At 38.9% G+C, this 17,582-nt stretch overlaps 1 protein-coding gene across 5 annotated transcripts in view; it reads right to left on the bottom strand.

The window, feature by feature from the left end:
- Ca-alpha1t (Ca[2+]-channel protein alpha[[1]] subunit T) overlaps positions 1 to 17,582 on the bottom strand; it is a 52,482-nt gene that overhangs the window by 4,458 nt on the left and 30,442 nt on the right. For 3 of the 5 annotated variants that reach the window (XM_071704618.1, XM_071704622.1, XM_071704621.1), the window contains 19 exons: positions 17,381 to 17,532; positions 16,869 to 17,084; positions 8,592 to 8,748; positions 6,583 to 6,738; positions 6,187 to 6,324; positions 5,407 to 5,691; positions 4,983 to 5,131; positions 4,754 to 4,900; positions 4,359 to 4,527; positions 3,851 to 4,212; positions 3,411 to 3,603; positions 3,091 to 3,240; positions 2,464 to 2,844; positions 1,999 to 2,218; positions 1,661 to 1,922; positions 1,247 to 1,527; positions 858 to 1,150; positions 510 to 771; positions 126 to 391 (listed from right to left, as the gene is read on the bottom strand). In XM_071704618.1, coding sequence (XP_071560719.1) covers positions 126 to 391; positions 510 to 771; positions 858 to 1,150; positions 1,247 to 1,527; positions 1,661 to 1,922; positions 1,999 to 2,218; positions 2,464 to 2,844; positions 3,091 to 3,240; positions 3,411 to 3,603; positions 3,851 to 4,212; positions 4,359 to 4,527; positions 4,754 to 4,900; positions 4,983 to 5,131; positions 5,407 to 5,691; positions 6,187 to 6,324; positions 6,583 to 6,738; positions 8,592 to 8,748; positions 16,869 to 17,084; positions 17,381 to 17,532 — 4,239 coding nt within the window. Of the gene's footprint in view, positions 1 to 125; positions 392 to 509; positions 772 to 857; positions 1,151 to 1,246; positions 1,528 to 1,660; positions 1,923 to 1,998; positions 2,219 to 2,463; positions 2,845 to 3,090; positions 3,241 to 3,410; positions 3,604 to 3,850; positions 4,213 to 4,358; positions 4,528 to 4,753; positions 4,901 to 4,982; positions 5,132 to 5,406; positions 5,692 to 6,186; positions 6,325 to 6,582; positions 6,739 to 8,591; positions 8,749 to 13,604; positions 13,726 to 16,868; positions 17,085 to 17,380; positions 17,533 to 17,582 lie in introns of all 5 variants that reach the window. The other 2 variants (XM_071704620.1, XM_071704619.1) reach the window with 2 other exon arrangements.

The following is a 17,582-nucleotide window of genomic DNA, read 5'->3' as shown; positions in this document are numbered from 1 at the left end:
AAATGAGTAAACAATATATTTTCTATCCTTTTTCACGATAATTTATAGTGTGATTGATATGTGCTGCTTGTTTCTTATTTAGCATACAAAATCTGAATTTACGTTATCGAAATATGATTTCTCACCGGCGACTTTTGACGTTGTACGCGACTGTCTTGACTAGTTGTGGCGTGGCTGCGATGTGAAATAATTCGAGGCACGCTCAGATTGCTCACTGGTTTCTCAAAGACTTCGGCGACCTCGAAGTGCATTGGCAGCAGTGACCTTCGTTGGTGGTGGCTCGAATGGAAGGTTTGCCGGCGTTTCGATTTAAACTTGGACGGTCTTGAACTCGAACTGCGGTAATACGAACTGCGACGTTTCTCGTCCAAGGACACGGAAATCGAGGCATCTGAAAGATAGAGAAATCAATTATTTTTATAATGAGAAACGCAATATAATATTAGAGACAAAGATATAATATCGCAATATTATAGTAAAAGCTATAAATAAATTAATAATGCTCTCACCATCGATGTTTCTCTCCCTCGGTGGATTGTAAATAAAATTTGCAGGTAAAGACCGAACTTTGGCCAATCCTGGTCTCGCGACATGTATTTTTTCATTCACCACCATTGACTCGCGTTCCTTATCATCATCATCGTCATCTTCATCACCGTCTATTCTACCATTCATCGCTAAGTCGTCCTCGTCTTCCTCCTCAAGAAGTTCTTCCTGCTCCGCCGCTAATTCTCTCTCCAATTGCGTTTCCATATCGAGCTCGTCCTCCATCTTTATTCAAAGGAATTAAAATATTATACTTCGTATCTTCGTAGGCAAAGTCAAATCTATTATATAAAATTGTCTGGAAACGTCACCTGTTTGTGACTTTCCTCTAGATGTTTCATCAGCACAGCAACAACGACGTTCACCAGTACAAATTGCGCCATTAGAACGAAAATCACGAAAAATATCGGCGCGATGATAGTGCTCACGCAACAATTTTTTACACAATCCGCCGCATCGTCGCAATCGTCCCTCAGCGTGTCCTTCATGATTCCATTCCAGTTGTCACCAGTGGCGACACGGAAAAGCGTCAGAAAGGCCATGCCAAAGTTACTAAAATGCGCGTGCTCGCCAAGACCTTGGCAAGGCATATCATCGTTGCATTCTGTGATAAAAAAATTAGCATTATTCAATTACAGTTATCCAGCTATTTTCATGATCATATAAGAGCTAATAAAATTCATATTGAAGTAATAATTACCTAATCGACCGAAGAGTTCCACTCCTAGCGCGGCAAATATAAAGAAGAGTAAAAAAAATAACAGCCCCAGATTGCCGACCTGCGGTAATGCCTGCATCACCGTGTCCAAGAGGGCACGTATGCCCTTCGCCATTTTCAAAAGTTTCAACACTCGAGCTATTCGCAACACTCGCATTACGCGAATTATTGTGGGATTAATGGGGATAATCTTAGATTCGACCTCTTCTAGCACGATGCCGACCACTGATAGTATCACTATTCCCACGTCCAATTGGTTCCACCTGAAAGAAGAACGCTGTTAGAACTTTTTTTCTTATGAGACTACAGATAACGTTACGCTTATCTTCAACCAACGGTGTAACTCTTGGTGTAGATATATATATATATATAAATACTGAAAAAAAAGATGCTTACTTATCCTTCAGATAAAGCTGCACGCCGAGGGCGACAAGTTTCATGATGGATTCGAGAATGAAGACGGCGGTGAAGAAATAATTAAAGATTTTCAATGCGTAAGTGAGCGCTTTCGGCATCATGTAAAACTCCATCGCCATCGTGACGACGTTGAGACCGATAACGGCGGCGATCGCCAAGTCGAAGTACTTGGACGTCACGACGTTGTGAACAAACAGCCGCGATTTAGAGTAACTGGTGTAATACGGCGGTTCGTGCATCTCTGAAAAGCATGATCAACATTGCATACATCGATATCTTTGGTTTAATCTGGTGCGTGATGTAAAAGTGGCATTAACCTAGTTGACCCACTACCGGCCACTCACTTCGTCTCTTTTTCTCCATCTGCAACGCACGCTTAGCCGCCCTTCGCACGCGCTCTTCTTTCTCCTGTTCTTCGCGGCACCTATGAAAATTCTCGACCACCACGCCGACGAACATGTTCAGCACGAAGAAACCCACCAGCAATATGAACGCGATGAAATACAATAGTCGCCATTCAGAGTAATTTTCGATAGGCTGTAATTAATATTGTTTCATCAGTTGGAAATTATTTTGTGAGTATTGGAATTTAATTATATTTTTTTATAGACAAGTAATAAATCATATAAAGAAAACGGCACTACTTCGAACACACATCATGTTGCAAATTAAAATATCTGCTTATCCAAATCAGAATTGATGGAAAAACATCTTTGCGATTAACTGATAGAAAAATATTGTCAAAAGGAAAGACATGCATTTTCAATCGTTATTTTTCTCACCTGCTGATCGACTCCAACAGCGTCTAGACCGGTATACATGATGTTTACCCATCCGTCTCGCGACGATAAAACGAATAACGACATAAGGGCTTTGCCAAGATCATCGAAATTGTACTTCCTGTTTAGCCATACGTTTCGCTTGTCGGCCAGGCAATCCGTTTTATTGTGTACACTCTTGATATCGGGACCTTCGCAATAATAGAACGCACCCTTGAACAGTTGCACCCCGAGAATACCGAAAATCACGAAAAATGTGCAGCAAATGAGAACAATGTTGCCGATGGGTCGTAATGAAGACAGCAATGTCTGAACGACCAGTTTTAAACCAGGTGCACGATTGATGACTCGCAGAGGTCTCAGCGATCTCAGCAGTCTGAATACCTACATTTTTTCACAGAAATGATCAGTTAGAAAAAACATGTAACATCAGCATTAATTTTTAAATTTAATTTATTTTAATTTCTTTTATTCTGAATTAAATATATAATATTAAACGTTAAAAATTAAGCACTTTCATTAAAATACAATACCCGGATAAATATTTTAATACCATCTGTTTACGTTAGTCAGAATAGCTGTTCTAATAAGGATTAAGAAATATTTATTAACAAGTGATGACAGTCTTACCCTTAATATGCCGAATATTCTAGGGCTACTAGCCGAGAGTAACGACATCGATAAATCAATTATAGAAATGATAACGAGAGATCCATCCATAATATTCCAACCTGATGTGAAATAAGCGTCTGGACCATACAACATACTCGTTGCGACAACCTAAAAAAAAAAAATAACATTGAAATCATACGCGATTTTATAATTATGATAATTTCTCTTTTTCATTCTTTCTCAGTCATCGTGAAATGAAATTTTACTTGAAATATCAGTATCCGAAATTATTATGTGAATGTTACAGCTAAAATCTCCAAAACATATTGATACGTTACCTTAATGAACATCTCGATGGCGAACACGCCAGTAAAAATGTAATTCGCGGAGGCTAGAAAAACTCTCTCGCGACTGTTCGGTGGTATATTCGGTCGTTCCATTGCCAGAGTAATGCAATTTAATCCGATAAATAGCAATACCACGTTATCGAACCATTTTTGATCCACAAGCCATTGACACAAAATGCGAAATCTGCAGCACCGAGAAAACCATGAATTCATCACATACACTCTAATCATATTTAAAAATCTGCTAATTATTCATTCAAATTTAATTTAATAATAATGTCATATAATAGAATCTGCACTTTATCTCTGGCGATTAATTTATTCTATTATATGTTTATTATTCTTTATTATTATCTCCATTGTAACACTTCTCGTTCGTCGCAAAGTTTCAAACGTTAATCAAGCAACATTACACTTATTTATAGTATTACCTGTTATTTGGTGGGAATAAATACAAGGAATAATTGTCGCGCTCCTGCAGGCAGCCCTTAGGTTCAAAAAACATGAATATCTTTTTGATTTTCTCAATGCTACTCGCGCTACCATGACCGTTCGACGGCGGCGTCTGCTCGCCACCCGTTCTCGGACGTTCCTCTTCTTGTTCGTGGTATATTCGGTCGTGGAGTCGCTTAATTCTCGGCAGTGGACCGGTCTCCATCGAGAGATTGTTGATCGTGCGTGGGGTTGATGGTGCGAGCATCTCGTCCAATGGCAGCGTCTTCCTCGTGGACGTCTGGACATTCTCGTATCCGCGCAGGGAATTCCTCCGCGAAAGCTCGCCGATCCATCGCATCTGCAAGTCGTGATGTTTCAGTAATCGTATAAGGATATAAGGATTCGCGACAAACTCTTTTCTCCCAATAGCTTAGTAATAATTTAATGTAAAGTAATGATTAATGTCAACCTAGTAAATGTCAACAATATTGTGTCGTAACTCACCTGATTAGGCGTAACTGTGTAACGACGAATCGACCAGGGGCCATGACTTTCGAGCGAATTATTAGGACTCAAACTACGATTATTGCTTGTCAGGACGGTAGTTCGATTATTGGGCGCGTCACGTTGAGTATCGTTTCTTATCGAACCGTGTAAATAACCGCCATTAAATCTGCAAGAGATCACATATATTAATTGTTATTTAATAACTTGTATCATACTATTTATTTTATCATTTTCATATTAATTTAATATTATGTATGTGAAAAACTAACAAAAGAAATTTTGCATGAAAATAGGGATAAATTCGCCTGTTAAATCAATTCTAAATGTTGATAATTAATTACTTAATTATTCATGTTCTCCGCGAGTGATAAGTAATACTTTTATCGACTTACGTTAGATTGGATCCAACGAGAGTACTGCGCCCATTATTGAGTACAGTCGTATGGCCAGTGTGTTCGTCATCGCTTTGCGACCATCGTTTCCTCCGTAAAGATGGCCGTGACAAGCGCCACGAGTATCCTCTTTGTACCCTCGGCGGGCTGAAGTGAAAAGAAGCGGTATCAGAAAAAAAGAGAACGTCATTTAATGCAACCGAGGAGCGAGCAACCGAAACGCAGATACCTAGAACTCGAGTCCCTCGTCGAGGGATTAACAACGGCCGTAACGAGGCTTATGCGTCTCGGGAATTGACCAGCTATTAAGTTATTCGTCGGTATTTTGTTGGATACGTCGGGCAGCTTTAGCAACCCCGAGGGTATACTGCACTGACTCTGCGAATACAAAGCACTCGTCATTATCATATTTTCTTGTAACGCGTCCTCCTTAATCTGGGATTCTAATGAGATACAGCAGAATACATTTCGAATTTAAAATTGTATGACAACTTCATCGAGATATTAACCGATAAAAAATTCGATATAAGAAAGAAAAATTTCTATTTTCAAGTACAGACGCGAATGTTTTATTATATCAATTACGCAATGAAAACTTCCGCCTGTGCGTAACGACGACGAGTTCTATTTTTTATTGAAATGAAACAACGTACACCAGATCGATCGATCGACTCGATTGAAAGGGCAGCAGCCGGATAAACTGCTCGACAATTGAGGTCTCTGTAACCGACGTCCAGTGTGGTGTTCGGGGAGTCTTGTGGAGTAGCTGCCGTATGAGTGATTATCGGCGGCTGACCTGCCACACCCATCATCTTGCTCTCTTTCTGGATGTTACACTTAGGTTCATCGATCCGGTGCTTCCATACGCTGTTCTGCTTCTCCCTGTTATCCTTGTACTTCCTAAGCTCTTCTGCACTCTGCCACGAGTTCTTTTGATCCTGCAAATCGCGTGAAGGAAAATGAACGCTGTATAAAACTGAGATAAATCAATTTAGATAAATCTCGTGACAATTCTACCTATATTTCTCTAAGGGTGCGGATTCACTAAACGCTTTAAACGCTTCAGAGCATCATTTTGGCCTTGTTTAACATTTGATAAACAACAATATGAAATGTTTCCAAGAGCGTTTGGAGCGCCAAGTGAATCGCACCCTAAAAATAAGCAGTAAATACAATGAATAATAGAAAAATTGAAAATTATATTTTTTCGCATATTTAATTAATACCTTGAATATTTTAGATATTTTATAAATCTTTATAAAGCATTATGTCGATCATTTGCTATAAAAGGTTCGGGGAAAGTTGAGCGAAAAGAATATTTTAAAATATTCAGAGTGACTTTCGCAATCAATCTCCTCGGCGTGACAGATAATGGAGAATAAATAAGCGTAGAATACTGGATTTATTTATTTGGAGCAACCGCGAACAACTACCTGAGTATACGTATCGCTGTCAGAGATCGAATGCGATCCCGACACTCTCGACGATCCGTCCTCGCTGCCCATTCCAGCCTCTTTTGCAGCGAGTCTTTTCGCCAATTCTCTCTGCTCTCGTTCTCTCCTTTCATTTCTCTGCAAAATACACCATCAGTTATCATATTTTTCATATATACTCGCGTATATATAATTATGAAATAAATTTTCATAAACCTAAATATATTTAAGACAATTCCCTTTACAATATAAAACAGTTATTAAATTAAATTTTTAATATTAATCGGAAGACTTAAATAAATGTCACATATTTATGTATATTCTTGTGTCTTCTTCTACATTACACATCAGATATCATTGAATAAGAAAAATAGTGTATTACTTTCTAATTCCTACCTCTGACGAGAAACCTTCAACAAGAATGGCGACTAGAAGATTAAAGAGGACGTAGTTGCCGAAGGTCATCAACGCTACGAAATAAAGTGCAGCCCAATGGGACGTCTTCTGCATGCCGTTGAAGAGGACGACATTCCAATCTTCCTGCGTGAGAATCTACATAAAAAGAGGAATGGGAAGAGACTCCCGCTGCATATAAAATAGCATAAATGTCTATACTTAATTAATGAGGCACGTGATCGGCAAGACGTTCTTTCTTTCGAAACGTGCCAAAAATTTATGTAGTGTAAAAATTTATGTAGTAAAACATGCTCAAGAATGAAAAAAATTTTATATGTCTTTGATCAAGATTTAAATCGTATGCTGTATATATGTATATGTGTGTATGCAATGAATGTGTGTATAATGAACACGGTCAAATAATTGAATCGTTGAACAAATGGAATAATGTAACGAGTTTGCGGTAATAAAATTAATAATTATAACAACATTATGATACTATTATACTATACAATAAATGTATATTCATCAACACTTAAAGATTTTATAATATCTATCAATTTGGTTGTTAGAATATTAATATTAATACGTTGGTGTCAATAATTTTAATTACAGTATTTCAGATATTGAATTATACATTACGTTAGACACGTTTATGTTATTTACGTTTATGTGAAATTAAACGGTGAAATACAGAAGCATATTAAATAACTTGATTTAATTTGCATTAACTAGATTCGGAGGCAAACCATTTATTTTTGCAGAATATTCTTGAAATCAATTTTATCAAACAAATTCAAATCACTTGGATATATGCAATCGCGAGAGATCGACAAAACAAATTGGCGTTACACCGATTCAAATACTCGATAGAGACACACAAAACGTTTTGCCAACCAGTGTCCTAATACTTTGTAAAGATGCATGCGTCATGTTTTCTATCACGAATTTCTCTTTGCGAGAGCTTTCGTGTCTACCCACGTATTCGTTTATCTATCTTTTATCAACTCTCCAGTCTATCTTCTACTTCTCCTTCTAGCCTGATAATATTACACGCTGTTTGAAAATTTAAGAAATCACTAACATCAAAGAAAATTAATTCAACGTACCGAACGATTAGCGTTAGTAGGATTGTTATTTACATGCAAAAAATATATATCGTAGTAGCTCTCTCTGTTAGTATTATTCCACCAAATCCGAATTTAAACAACTTTTGCGCGTACAATGACATAAGAATGAGATCAAATTATATATACATACAATTAAAATGCAACTATTGACATATTCATTAACATTTAGGAACGTTACTCTTTTTAAGTCATCGTACAAATATCTCGAATGAACGCGAGGTGTGCCAATGATTATTTACATTACTTAAGAAATACAGATTAATTGCACAGCGATAAATTTAGAAAGTTATCGATACGCCATCAGACTGCATCGTAGAATACAGAGATGTAAACAGAAACACGTGATAGAAAGGCAGAAACTCGTTCGAGCGGTTTCTGCAGCATATTAGTTGCTTTACATGGATGATGCGTGTGCTGAATCGAGATCACAACACGCTCGTGGGTAGAGTCGTCATCGCGCAGTTTGATCTGCGCGAGCAAACGAATAATGATGAACGTGAACGTCGACATGTATACGTATATACCGATTACACGCATGTAAATACAAAGCAAACCATTAAAGGCTCTGTCACTCGGCACGGATAACAAAGAGAGAAGAATGGACAAAGCGTGGGCGGGCTTAGGGAACAGTCGGGGGTCCGTTTGCTCAACACGAAGAAATATATGTATATATACATATATATATACGATCCGGCGATCTGTACAGAGAGAACGTGGACACGAATAATATATAGATAGGAGAAAAAAAGACCGTGTACACGCAAAAATTGGCTACGCATATATACGTGTATGTCGCTTTAAACATGTAAAAAAACCGTCATGATATGTATATAATAGTATATATAATAGCGTTAAAAAGAGAGGGAGGAACAGTGGTACCTGAAAAACAGTGACTAGTGCCCAGACGATGTCGTTGAAATGTTTGCGATCACAGCGACACATTGGGTGCCGCGAGACCACCTCGGCACAGGTGCAGGGCCGACTCCGGTCCGCCCACATGCAAAACTTACCCCCGAACAGGTACATCCCTAGGATGCTGCAACCGAGACAATCCGCTGGCCTAAAGTATCCCCGCGATAGAGATCAACAGTGGGGTGAGGTGGGACCGGTGGTTGACAGGACTGGGACTTGGTACGATCGCCGTTCAGAGTCTCCGTTCTCACCGTACTACGTATATATATAAATACAGCAATCTCGTTATTCAATTAATTACGCAGGAAGTATAATTGATTAACTTTTATCCGGTCGTAACGACCTCTCTGTTACGTCAGTGACATTTGAGTGCGAATATTGTACGAACATTGACGTCATTAACGTCGATCACTAACATTTTTGCATCAATTGGCAGCTGACAGCTGACCACGACGAAGTTGGTGATCTATAACGTGTACCCGGGTAGAAATAAATTTCTATTTTCTAAGAATTCGCATAAAATAGCGCATTGTTTTCTATATGTTTAATAGAAATGATCGTACAATAGCTCGATTTTTAGCTAACTCTTTGGATTGTCAGAATGCACGATAAAAATGTTTATTAAGTAAATCGCTTTTCCTCGTTTCAGTCTACATTTCGTTATTTTTGTGCTTAAATGCTCAAAGTAACGATATCTAGGGGTTTAAAGCTCATATTTTAAAAATACTTTCACAAAGAGAAATGTCTATTTTTAACTCTTATTGTATATGTGTGTGCGATACGAGACTCTTTCGATTTTTCCATTCATCGCCAATAGATATATGTATATTACAGATATAAATATCCGACTTTAACACTTTTATATCTCGTGCTAAACCATAATATATAGCATACAAATTTTTAAGTAATATGAAATCAAATATTGTTACACACCTATACGCAATTATTATAATATCCAAAGAATTAAATGTATCACAAAAACGCGTTTCTTTTCAAATTATAAATTTTTCAGCTACTACCTAAGAGCATACAATTTGTAATTTTTGAGTTTTAATATTTCTCAAACCTTTTATATCTTGCATCAAGAGATTTCTGAACTGATTTATAGAATTCGTTTTAACAGATTCGGTTTATGGAGAACGGAGGCACTGCATATCGGTAAGGGATTAAGCAACTGTGTTGGACAAAACAGCGAAAACGACTGTCACTCGAAGCTCGTACAGTCACATTCTGCAAGTTCGGCGTGTCAGTATATATATATAAATATATGTATCTTGTATATATTTGCAACAATACAGGCGAATGCGTGTAAAGTAGGTATACATTTATGGATTGTGGACGGATCGTATCGACTGTGTACGGTTGTAACGGGCTTTATACGGCGGGACGGAGCAAGGAACAAGAACCAAAATTTCAAAAAAATTGATTATTTTTTTCCCTTAAAGAATAATCACAGAATTCCTTCATTAAAGTATATTTAACTCTCCCTGAAATTACTCGAAGAAGCGTCAATATAAATCAGACATTTCATATGCATATAATCTCTCGATGTAATGCGTCATATACGAGCGTATTAATTGTTTAATGTTTCATGCGGGCAATCAATAAAGCTAATTTTAGGACGCGCGTCGGAACAATAATTGACTTTAACGCGACGTGACGTTTGATCCGCGGAAGTCATAACAAACAGTTATCCGGGCGCGTCCGCGGAAGAATTATCTGTCAAGCCTGTCAGTTGCGTTACTGTCGGTTGATTTGTCTTGCGAATTTCGTTTCGTTGACGTAGAAGCAAAGTCGGGGGCGCGGGCAAATATGACGAGAGCTTTAAATCAATGCCCGCGGGTCGACAGATATCCACACACACTTTACGGATGTAAACTGGCGTGAAAATAAACGGGGCGGAAAGAGAGTTCCGGGAACGCGGCCGCGAACAGAAGAGAATAGTGGAGGAAACCAGGTACCTGCCGTTGCAGAATGTCACGGCGAACGTTTGCGAGAGAGAGAGAGGAAAAAGGGATAATTGTATCACAAGCGTAAATATATAATTTTCTAATACGCAAATACGGTATAATATGTATTACGGCGAATCTGTCTCAGCGAGTATTTACAAAAGGTACGCACAAATCTACCGAGACTGCTGATATGTTAATACGATATTACGTGCCTTGCGCGATCTACCTGGCTCGTATCTCTAAGATTATATGTAAAAAGAAATTGTGTCTCTTTCCACTACGACTAAAAAATATACTAAATTGGCAGTCCCTCGGGGACTGTCATAATAATCTGATAACTTAGGCTACCAGAGCTGAATCAAATCTGATCCAACTTCTATAAAGCATTCTCTTTCGAAATATGTACATATTAGTAAGAAAATATGTAATAAAACAATTTCAAATAAGTATTTACTTTTAAATAGATGCAGATACGTGCGGTAACATAATGGTAAACGAGAGTAAAAGCTGTTTAGTTATTCGGCTTTCTCTGAAATCTACGTGTTGTATCTTATTTAACCCGTATTGGTTTATATCGAAAGTAAAAATACGCTCTGTGTTATTCGTGTGCGATGGACACGAGGTCTCATCTCAGGTCTTCGAGTGTTCAATTATGAGGAACTTGCTGACGCGGCGATACTCCTGTCGGGTCGAGTCGATATTTCACGCACGCATTGTACAACCCGGGACGAAGTTCTTTTTGCGCTCGAGTCGTCGTGGGCGTTTAAGAGAGAAAGTGACAGAAAAGTTACGGATAGAACGAGTAAGAAAAGAAGAAGAAGAGAAAGAGAGAGGTATAGGATAGTACGAAGAGAAGTGTAATGTCGTAAGTGGTGAGGTGAAGTATAGTGAAGTACAGTGAAGTATAGTGAAGTACAGGTGGGAGACACAGAGAAAAGTAAGCGTGTAACAGAAAACAGTTTATTGTGCTACACTGTTAAAAATGTGTGACGTGATATCGAGGCATCGTTTCATTGTATATTTCGAGTGCATAATTATCGTAGGTAAAGTGTGTGAAGAAGCACGGACGCCGAGGCACACAATGCTGCTGGCTCGGCATGATCTCGCTTCTGCAGAGAATCAGAGAACGCGATTCTCGCGACTACCTGTTGGCGTCTCGCCGCGATGTCACGAAAACCGACGTACAAAGAGATCGGTCGCCGCTGATAGCGACGCTCCTTTTTAGCAGTGTAACTGGCAAGAAATATCTGTAGTGAGGTACATGAATGTCGATCTTCGTGAGAAGACGTGATGTGCAGCAAGGTGTGATATATACGCGCGGTACAAAAAAGACGACGGTAACAGCAATGACGACACATGGCGACGACAAATGGCTAAGAAGATACATCGCATGCAAAGCAATTTGCGCAACGCGCGGACCGATATGAACCGGGCAAGAGTCTCATTTCCGTTGATATATTAGCCAGGACAAAAAGCCAATTCTAGGATCGCCGTGTAATCTTAGAACAGCCATTTACCGTGTCATTTAGGCAGGATATGGCGTGTCCGGGCGATCCTAGGGTGGTTTTCAAACAACACAAATATTCCAAGCGCGCCCAGAAAACGCCGACTTGTTTTTGGACTTTACCGTATCTTTTCAACTTTCTTGTGAATCCCGTTGTCATAATTTAGACGTTTCATAATTTAGACGTTTCTATTATTTGCGTTGTTGCTCCTTGTTTGAACACGCCTAACGAATATTTATTGTCCGATGATGTGTGATAAACGCGTACGAAAATAATTGATCGGATTTTTCGTGTATGTGTATTAGAATCTTGTTAGATAAAGTTTGATCTTGTCGTTTCCATTATTCAGAATCGTTTTGAGACTCTGTCGGCAGAATTTTTATACACCGACCTTCGATGTTTCCTACTTTGCTAAGGATTCCGATGGCGCAACGAACATTATAACTAAACCATCTACTCTGATAACATCAATATAACATCGATATAAAAGTAATGTCAACCGTCGACACACAGAGATAAGCGAGTGAGTATGCGAAGCGTCTAAGCAAAGTTTTCTCGATGCCTGAGCGAAAATCCCTGCATTCTCACAAAAATCTCGAGTTTCTAGAAACACGTTCAATATATTAATTCATCAATGAATTCAATATTACGCGCGGAATCATTACAAACCGTATCATTCTTCCTTCTGTCTTCTTTTATTATATGCCCGAAAATTTTGATAATTACTCCTTGAAATACTTGTAAGATGCAGGTAATTTCACTTATCATTGTGACACACTGAGAGAACAGATGCATGCGAAGGCATGCCAAAAGGGGCCAGCTCGACGCGTTCGCAGAAAACGCGGCAGGAGGCAGCGTATTAACACGCGCGTGTTGTGCTTGCGAAGCGACAGATAAACCCGAAATGAAGAAGCACCGGGATCATCGCCGGCAATCGTATGCAACGTTTGATAACCCTGCACACCGGATAATCCGTGTGCAACGTGTGAGCCTCCAGCACCGGCTCTAGTCAAGCTTTTTCTTCCCATCCCCTTCCTCAATGTATTCACACAAAGTAAAAGATACTGAAGACGATTTGAAGAATAATCTCCCTCAGAGAAAAAAAAAGAAAACATTTATATAATACCTCGTTTAATGTCTCTATTACTTCTAAAGTCGGTACCGGTAGCCTCCTCCTGCCTTTCCCCCCTTCCCGTCCCGTCGAAAAAGTGACGACGACATGCTGGAAAGCGCTTATCTCCCAGTTATACGTTACCTGAGGCCTCAGAAATCATATAAAGTGTAGGCGGACGCACGAGAGATCGCATGACTTTAACTTGTCGGGAAACCAAAAAACGTGACAGTACGTATGTATACTTAGCGTATATATATATATGTAGATGCGGTGTAGTACAACGTTAATATATATGCACGAATAAATAAGTAATATATAATATACACTATATAGAGAAGTCAAAAATGCCCTCGAGAAGATACGTGAAAAAGTATCCTTTTTCTTTCTCTTTTCTTTTTTTGGTAGGTACCTGAAACACCGTCACAATAGCCCAGAGTAACGAGTCAAAGTTTTTCCTATCACACTCGACGTCAGAGCTGCCTTTCATCGTTTCACAGAATTTGCAACCAAACAGGTTCATCCCGAGAATACTACAACACAACGAAACGTGCAATGTACTTCCTTATCCATATATATATGTATATATATATACGTAGACTGAGATAAAAAATGACAAAGAATGATAAAGAAAGAGAGAGAGTAAACAGAGATAAGAGGGGGATAAAGCTCAATTAAGACGAAATCGCGATTTATAAAGCATGACTCGGCCAAGTAACCGATCAATTCAAAATGCATATATGTGATATATATGCATAGGTATATATTTAAATGTTCTAAAACTCCCATCGGATGTCCTTTCAACTATGAATTCGATGATAAAAGTAGATGGAATTTTCTTCAGGGAAAACTTTCTAGGAGAATGTCACAAGCTTTTAACTTTAAACATTAATTATCTTGGAAATAAAGAAAGAGAGGGAGAGGGAGAGGGAGAGGGAGAAAAGGAAGGAAAGAAGGAATACTAAATTAGAAATCTATTTCAGTAAAGTTTACTTAATAAGATCAACTAATTCGCAGAAGCCCCGCCAAAAATAACATTTAATGTTGAATTTATCTATGGTTGAATGAACATCCGATAATTTTACGACATTTTATATATATCGTGTGTTTCGTGATACGACGAAAGTGCAAAATCGATCGACATCTTTTTGCGATCTTTACGTCGTACAATGTTCGTGGGTACATGGCGTATTTTGTAAAGGAAAACTCTTGTAGGCTGATGATACCGATTTTTAAAAGCGCTCGAGAAAGCTTGACTCGATTTTGACGTGAACTTTCGTCGTAATCTGAAACCTTGGCCGAGTAAGTCGGGATCTTGCTTGCGATCCCAATGCAAGTACATCGTGAGTACTTCGTTATTTAGCGCCGGCCGATCGAGAAAGGAAAAATTCCTCTAAAGCGGATCTGTCGGGGCTTCATTCGCGGCTTGTGGCTAAAGAAAGATGCAAACACCTAGAGATGGCCGTCGAAGAAGATGTCTACGGATCGGCGCGCAGAAACGTACTCGCGAGCATTTGCATAGTTTCGACTTTGTATTCACTTCCGAAGGTTCACTTTATCTTGAAGAGAGTTTTGAACGGGAAAGGATCATCCGGATTTGCGTCAGTGAGATGCGCGACGTTAGCGAATGTTCCTTCTTGCTTTATTCTTCACGATTCTTCGAAAAATCCGTGTGTAAATTACACGTGACAAAAACAGTTTCCGATTCTATCTTAATCCGAGAAATGCTTAAGAATACTTCTGCTATCACGACTGTTAAAAAAAATCCAAACAAATTTTAAGTGCTTAATAAGATTCCTGATTTAACTCGTTCAGTAATAATAATATCTCTATTTTTTTTACTTTTAAACGTTTAATTAATTATTTAAGCTGATCCAAGTACGGCGAAATTTTCAATGTTTGCGTCTACGTGTCTGCGGCAGATATCGGGTAATCAGTTGCAGTATCGAGATCGCAATAGCGAGGGCTGCGGCTGCGGTGGACGGCAGATCGGCTATCGAACGGTCGTAAAACGTGTCGTAAACGCACGGATGTATATAGCGGGATATCCTACGCAGCATGACGAGATATATATATATGTATATATATGTAATTCTGCAAAGAGGGGGGGGGATATATGTCGAACATTCGCAAGCTGTTCTAATATCGAGGGCCACACCGAGGCGCACGCACTTAATATAGGCGCTCAGAGTAGCAAGAGAGAGAATGACAGCGGGAGAGATTCACGTGTATGAATATATAAATCAAGAGAATATGATGATAGTAAATATATATATATATACATATAGCCTTTCATACTCGTCGCTAAGACGTCCAGCAGAAAAGCATCACATGCACACACATGTAAATATATATTCCATATACGTATATATATATTTATATATAGATATATATCTTCTAGATAAACGTCGAAAGTACGTTCGATGCCTCAAGCCATAAAGAAGGGGCCAGCAGCAGACCGACTCCCCCCTCGTAATAATAGATCGTGCTAACAAATACCATCGTCATTACCAACAACGTCAGAAAATATGCCGCTCAAAGAAACGCTAGGAGACGCGAGAACACGAGACAACTGCTGGTAAAACTTGAAAACTTCTATATATATATATATGTGATATGCATTAACTGATGGCGGCTCATACACCGCGCGGAAATAAAGTAAAAGCGAATAAAGTAGAAGAGAAAGGTATGTGAACGGAAGACAGTCACCTAATGTAGGCCTCGGCTCGAAGAGCAGCGGCGCGCGATTTGTTCCTGAAGCTCGAAAGCTCGTAGAAGCGAGCAAGAAGCCGTTTTTAAAATATCGAGCGTCGACGAAATTGTCGCATGGTCGAATGCACATAATTAAATTTAACGTAATGCTCAATGAATTATTAATAAAGGAAAACGCAAAGAAACAAAGATAGAAATTTTTAATTCAGAGAGAATTATAGTCATTACATGTTTTTTCAAACATATATAGTATTTAAATAAAAAAAATTAAATATGAAAATTTTTTAATATTCAGGATTTCAATATCCATCTTAAATTCTTATTTTTTTTAAGAATTAGAAAAGATCAATCTAAAAATAATTTTTAAGAGGATTATAAGAATTCTGATATCATATTGTTATATTTACAAAACAACCGAGTAGCATGGATAAAATTTAACTATTAAACATAGCTTCTATCGTCATTATCACCAAAAGCAATATAAATATTATTATGGAACACACAAAGTCCATTGAGCTCTTTCGTAACTTTTCCAGCCAGATATTTTATATTGTTTTAGAATCAATGGCTATTATCGTCATCGACGCTTCATATTTCAAAGTTCTTGCCCAATTTGTTTGACAATACCTATCGGCAGTTTCGTAACTTCGATCCGCCTTGCCAGACATGCAAACGTTACTAGGCTGATGAGATGATAATTAGAACAGGAAGACGCGATAGCGCCCTGTATCCGCGACGCGTAGGTTCGGTCGAACGGTTTCCTCGTGGTTGGACTCATCGAATTAATCTCATCGGTGATGATCGGCGATCTGGTTCGCGAAGTGGGCGAGCGGTCACACACGCAAGAAAAAAAAGAGAAAAGAAACAGAGAGTCGGAAACGGAGAGAAGATCCGGCGACGCGGGCCCGAGGCCCGGTATTCCGGCAGTATCGCTGACGCGGACGAAGATAAGACGGCGACTTACCTGAATATAAAGATGAAAAGTACTAAAAGAGAAAAGAATACGGCAACATTATCCATGGTGCGCAGCATCACGAAGAGCTGTCGTCGTAGATTGGGCAGAAATCGCACCAGCTTCAGGATCCTGAGAAGGCGGAAAGTACGTAGGACACTCAGACCGGAACTACCACCGCCAAGACCACCGCGGCCCTCTATGACTGACTGGCAGAGCTCGACGACGCTGTAAATACGTTGCAAGAAGTGCAATATCGTTTGTTAGCTCGGTGTAGACGATCAGTTCGTGAAAGATTTTACGAGACAGCCACAACAATCCGTCGTCATCCATTATGGCTTTCTCGTAAAATCGAAATAAGATTGAGGGAATTGCGCTGACAGTTTTGTGTGTGTATGTATTTTACAAGACATCAGTACTACGTACATGATGTTTATTTAATATTATCGTTTATGTACGAGTGCTGTTATTTCTTTATATGATAATATATGATATATAAAAATTTATGAAGAAAATTACCGTACCTCAGGATGACGACGATGCCGTCGAAAACGTTGAAGCCGTTGCTGATATAACCGAACGGACCTTCCGCTATTACCTTAAGCATCATTTCCACTGCGAAGATTGCCGAAAATACGATATTGCTCATCTCAACGGCCACCGTTAATTGTTCCGGCTGCGTACACATAACATAATCCTGATTAGTAATCACATTTTGCGAAGTAT

This window comes from Temnothorax nylanderi, unplaced genomic scaffold, assembly GCF_030848795.1.
Source record: "Temnothorax nylanderi isolate EJ_2023f unplaced genomic scaffold, tnyl_v1.0 TNYL_tig0042_pilon, whole genome shotgun sequence".
NCBI classification, from domain to species: domain Eukaryota; kingdom Metazoa; phylum Arthropoda; class Insecta; order Hymenoptera; family Formicidae; genus Temnothorax; species Temnothorax nylanderi.
This window is presented reverse-complemented; position numbering and strand designations above follow the sequence as displayed.